Genomic DNA, 6,000 nt, shown 5'->3' with positions numbered 1-6,000 from the left:
ACACAGTAATTTGTTCGCGCGCGACTGATATTCGCGCGCGTCGTACATTATTGATCGGTCCAGGCCGACCGTCGCGGCGGCGGAAGAACGCGGTAATCCGCGGGACCGTATAGCGCGCGCTATCGAGGCGGGTAGACGCCGGGGAGAGTGGGGTTGGCGTTCGCGGAGGGGTGGCGGCGGCGTCGTCGGTTACCGAGCACAGAGAGCACGCCGCCGCGCGGACAACAACGACGGTGGAGCGCGCGAGCGAAAGTTCCCCGCCGCGCCGTTTTCAGTGTTGACGGAGCGTCCGACGCACCATCACCACCACGACGACGGCTGCGGCGCGGTGACGGGCCATCTCTGCAACGGTAGTGTGCACACGGTCGTGACCGGGACGACATCACCACACACACACACCATCATGACCAGCCAAGGCGTCGTGGAACGCGCCAGCGCTGAACTGTCCAAGCGCATCAACGGACTGACTCTGCGGGCGGCCAACAAACCGTCGTCATCGACTTCCGGTGGCGGCGGTACCGCGGCCGGCGTGACCGGTTCGCCGTCCAGAACCCCGCGAACTGGTACCAGTGTCATGGAACGGGTCACCAACGTGCTGTGCGGTGGCGGTACCGGTGGCGGCGGTGGCCTTATTTCCGGCGGCTCCGGTTCCGGCGGAATTCAGTACCCGCGGTTCCGCGGCCGGACGCCCGTCCGCAACCGCGTGGCCACGTACCGGATCAAGCGGCCGGTCACGTGGCCAGAGTTGATGCGCGACGAGCAGTTTCTCAACGGGTTTTTCATGTACTTTTCGGCCGCGGAGCGCGTTCCGCTATCCCGCGTGTGCGTCCGATGGCGCGACGTGCTGTACAGATCGCCAAAGTTCTGGTACAACGTGAGGCCGGTGATCCGCTGCAAACAGCTGAGGTCGTACAACTACGCGGACAAGGCGGCCGTGTTCAAGTCGTTCGTGGCCAGGGAGATGACGGCCATCACCATTTACGGCGCCCAGGACCAAGACACGGTCGAGTTCGTCAACACATACCCGTTTCCCAACAAAAACATATTGGCGCTATGCTTGCAGTCGTCCAGCGTCACCGACAGGGGATTGGAATCATTTCTGGACCATTTGCAGGTGAGTCTCAGCCGCCGATTACATGTTATTGTGTTATTATTATAATGTTTTAGCACGCCGCAACCGATCAATTGGTTGTACTTATTATATGGATCTATTATAATATCCTGGGCGTAATTCCGTTTTTCTTTAGCAAATAAAAGAAACAATTAATTAATCGAAATCAGAATCGACCCCGATAATGTTGTCGATTGCTATGGGAGAAGGGGAGGGGATCTACTCCGTGATTTTTGACATACTAATTTTAAACCAATTTTTATGCGTTTCTCAGATACCAGGTAAAATTTGAGAATATTTTAGTAAAAACAAGTATACAGAGTTCTCACATAAATTAAACAATATACCTACTTGATATACAATGTGCGTACCTATACATAAATATTTCACATGTAAAAATTCGAATATTGTTATAGTAGAACTTATTATTGTATGACTTCAGTTTATTTCAAATTATAATATAAAATGGATCGACTCAAATGATCTGCAAGTCCAACTCTTTGAGCCCACCGCGATATCTCTTTAAATTGCCTATATTATTTAACGTACGGAAACTGAAATAAAAGCGCATTTGAAGCTCATGACGAAGAATGCACTTTATGTCTTTCCAAGTTTATCGATTATTCATTCATTCGGTCTATGTTAATTTAATATTTTATTTTACTTCTCTAAGATTATCATTATGATATTAGTAATCTTTAGTATATCATAACTGTACAAGCTTGATTTGTTACAATTCACTTCATGGTATTAGCTCATTATATCAGAGTCCGCAACATCATTTCATATAACTTTTACCCACATTCAGTTTTATCTACTCCAATACATATGCATATTACAGGTATAAAACACATTTTGAAAAGTTGTTTATATCAAGTTATGTTGAAGCTTCAAGAAATAATAATACGAGTATACCTATAATATTTTTGTCAATCAAAATAATATGCTTAAAAAAAATTATATTTTAAACAACGAACCTAAGTATAATAAATATTGCCGTAAAATGCTTAAGTTAACTACTAAAATATGTTATAATAAGATTATAGGTGCTTAATAAAGACAGTGATAACTGTTGTCTGAAGTAACGTGATAATCTATTTCTATATATCAAAGAAACTATAATAAAAAATAAATAAATAAATAGGTATTATTACTATATTATAATATAAACACGCTGACGTGCCAATGTACCATAATTTCGTAAATATGATATGGACATTGAAATAACGATTAGTATACTTTCAAGACCGCATCCCGCCGAAACTGACCTTCACACCACAAAACAATACAACAATAAAATTATCATGGTTCACCATGGTATACTATTATTTAATATTACAATGTGTGTTTTTATTGTTCATTTGTAAATTTTATGTAACGCGATTATTTTTGCTGCTATTTTTGCTACTATCGTCACACAGTGTTTTTCGTTTTTTACTTTTCAATTTCGATTTTTAATATATTATATCATAGAAAATTCTTCAATAAATAATAAATAGTATTATTAACATTTTTAGGTATTTACATCTCCCGAATCAATCTAAATATCTAATAATATAAAAGATTTATCGAATAAAGGTTAAAAATTATAGTTGGATATATCTGATGACTGATGACGTATAATAAAAATTTTACTGCAATACTATTATACTCAGAATTTTAGACACGTGTAGCAAGACCGCTTGAGTATATTCATTAAATTGTTTACCACATAAACATATGTGATATTCTCTAGTCTCGTTGATGGCGTATAATATGAATAAAGACAGTCAAGTACTTAAGTATTATAAATTTATAAATGTATCCGATATCTCTTAAAACTTTAAAATTATGGTCTAATATAGTATAATATGTATATGTAATTTCGTTCTACGCATTTTTTTTACTCATATAGAAAATTATATGTATAATAATTAGTATTATACAATCATACTAATGTTTAATCGCTTAAAAGATTACACGACCATATGGGACATGGATTAATAGTAATTAATACATTTTTTAAGCTCCTGATAGTTAAATTATTACAGCTCTATAAAGTTTAAATACATAAATTTATCATATAGCACGTATAATGTATTAATATAATTAATGCAAATTATATTAATATATTTTAACATAAAACCCGTATAGTATATATTTATAATTTGAAATTTAATGTAAATTATTCAAAGTTCATTATTTCAAATTATAAACATAATAATAAAAATGTCCTACATTAAATAAAGTCTTTAAAACTAGTTTTAATTAACAAATAAAATACAAACAAATATTAAAATTTATAATTACAGCTATGTGCCTATGCGATAAAATTATAGTTGTAAATTTATGGTTCTTCAAATCATCTTCTAAAACATCTATAATGTAATATGATCTATCTTTGTGGACTCATAGACTATAGGTATATATTATAAAGTATATAATATATACATTTCACCATTAAAAGTTATTCAATTTACCTATTTTAATCATATTAAGCTACATTTTAACCAATAGTGCACTCAATTTCTTAAACTTATTGTAAATTTGATAGTATGGAAAATTTAAACATTAAGAGCTCTAACATCAAGGCATTATTTATCTAATTAAATGTTAAAAGGTTTATATTGGAACGATATTCTTAACCATTTCCACGATAAAATTTAGTTGTAATTAACATAATATATTTTATTGTGACTCATGTTATTAAGTAAAACTCATAGCTTAGTATAGCTTATAAATTCATGGAACTATATTTAAAAGAAAATACTTTTATAGATTGGGTATTTAATTGTTTTTTAATTTCCAATTACCTAAATTAAAAATAAATACATAATATATTCAGTCAAAATAAAAATAAATACTTATATTATATTAAAACCAATAGTAAATGTTGGAATTAAAAATTTTAATCATAGGTAGTTATTTTTTTGTCATTCTTCATGATTCATAATTTTTAGGAGTGTAATGGTAATTCTTGACTTGCGAGGGTTGAAGGTAAGGGAAGACGTAATGACACATAGATATTATAATAGTATAGATATTCGTATAAGTTGTCACTCACCCAGGTACCAGCTACGATTGACACCGTTTAATTTCCAGTTCAGTGCAATATAAGCATTGACATGACCCTATTGTGTTGTGTGATATTTTTTGGAGTACAATAAATAAAATATTTAAAAATAAAAAATAAAAAGTTGGTCCAGGCTTATTATTATTTTTTTTTTTTTGTATTCACTTAAATTATGTTGGAAAATAATTTTCACAATAACAGAATGTATCCTACCGGTTCTATCTATATACTATTTTATTAAATTTGATTTTAATGTTATATTGTTGTGCATATTACTATATATAACATATTAAGAACAGGAAAATTTAATAACACTTTCAAAACGTATTGTCAGCAAGATAGCTACCAATTCATATACTATAATTTATAACACATATAATAAAGAATTTGCAAAAACTTTACCAGCACCTTAAACGTATTTACATAATACATAGGTTTACTGAATTAAAACTGTTGATAACGTTTTAACATGTTCAATGTATACATGTGCCTAAAGAGCACTTCAATCAATTTTATGTATAATAAATGAATATACCAGCTTTATACCTATTATACCTTTCTGTATTACAGTGTAGACGTGTAACATTTTATTCTTTGTCAGTTGCCTTTACGAAACGGATGATGGAAGATGGACCGTTCAGGTCGTTTAAAGATCGGTATTATACGTGCACGTAAACTGTATATAATATAAATGCATTAGTTAAAGGATAAACCTGTAGAAAAAAGATGAACTAAAAGACGTGTGTCTTAATCCAAACAAACACTAATCGATTGTTTACCGGTCACCAATTTTCTATTCGCTCGTTAAGTAAAGCAACAGAAAACAGATGAAACATTATGAACTTAAATTCATTATGCCTATCTAAAAAACTGTGACCGAAATAATTGTTATTTTAATCCAATTATTTACTGTAGTATACTGTATAGGTACTCGATTGAATAGGCCGGATAGGTATATAGCTTGTTTCTTACAACGATCCATTTACTCTAGATAGGGTTATGTTTTATAATTTCCTAACCTTATCTAACTCAAGGGTTAAATCACGCCATACCTTTTTAATTAAAATAAAAAAAATTAATTATTTTTTCTGGAAGTTATTAATTTCATTTAATACAATTATTTCATGTATATTAATTGATATTTGTTTAAATCTGTAGAATAATAGCTGTAAATCTCGACTGAGAATATTATATGAATAGTCTAGCCCAGGGATCGGCAACCTTTTTAACCACACGGGCCATTTTTTTTTTCAATTGTTCATCAAGGGCCACATTAAAAAAAAAAATTACATATTATGATATAATACTTATAATTGTATTGCTATTATGAAACGGTTAGATTAGATTTTATTTATAAAGGAAAAAGAATTATATAATATTGAAAATTATATGAAAAATGTTATTGAACAAAAGTAAAACACAAAAATTAACCACCTTTGTGCGGGCTATCAAAAATTGCTTTGCAGGCCGCATGCGGCCCGCGGGCCGTGGGTTGCCGACCCCTGGTCTAGCCTATAACGATTACATATTACGTATATAAGTTATGTTCATTGAAGTTCATCAAAGAATTTGTAAATTGTTTATTGTTTAATCATCCAATATTTTCCTATAAGTATTAACTTTTTACAAATTTTAATTTAATAATAAAAATAATTCAGACATTATATTTACAAGCATATAAAAGTATAAAAAATAGATTTTTCATTTTTAAAATAAAATTAGTACAAAGTATAATTATTTAGCTCAAACTAAAGCTATGATTAATAAAATATCGCAATATATATTTATAAATCAGTATGAAATTAAAAATTATTAAATAGGTACTTTCCTACTAAAT

The 6,000-nt window shown here is 32.7% G+C and overlaps 1 protein-coding gene across 1 annotated transcript in view; it reads left to right on the top strand.

The window, feature by feature from the left end:
- Window positions 1–223: 223 nt before the first annotated feature.
- Window positions 224–6,000, top strand: part of LOC112603847 (F-box/LRR-repeat protein 16) — a 31,437-nt gene continuing 25,660 nt past the window's right edge. The window contains exon 1 of the mRNA XM_025352634.1: window positions 224–1,114. Coding sequence (XP_025208419.1) covers window positions 404–1,114 — 711 coding nt within the window. The 5' untranslated portion in view covers window positions 224–403. The remainder of the gene's footprint in view (window positions 1,115–6,000) is intronic.

This window comes from Melanaphis sacchari, unplaced genomic scaffold (genome assembly GCF_002803265.2).
Source record: "Melanaphis sacchari strain LSU unplaced genomic scaffold, SCAv2.0 Contig0_pilon_pilon, whole genome shotgun sequence".
Classification (NCBI taxonomy): Eukaryota; Metazoa; Arthropoda; class Insecta; order Hemiptera; family Aphididae; genus Melanaphis; species Melanaphis sacchari.
Note: the sequence above shows the minus strand (reverse complement) of the source record. Positions and strands in the feature narration are given on the sequence as shown.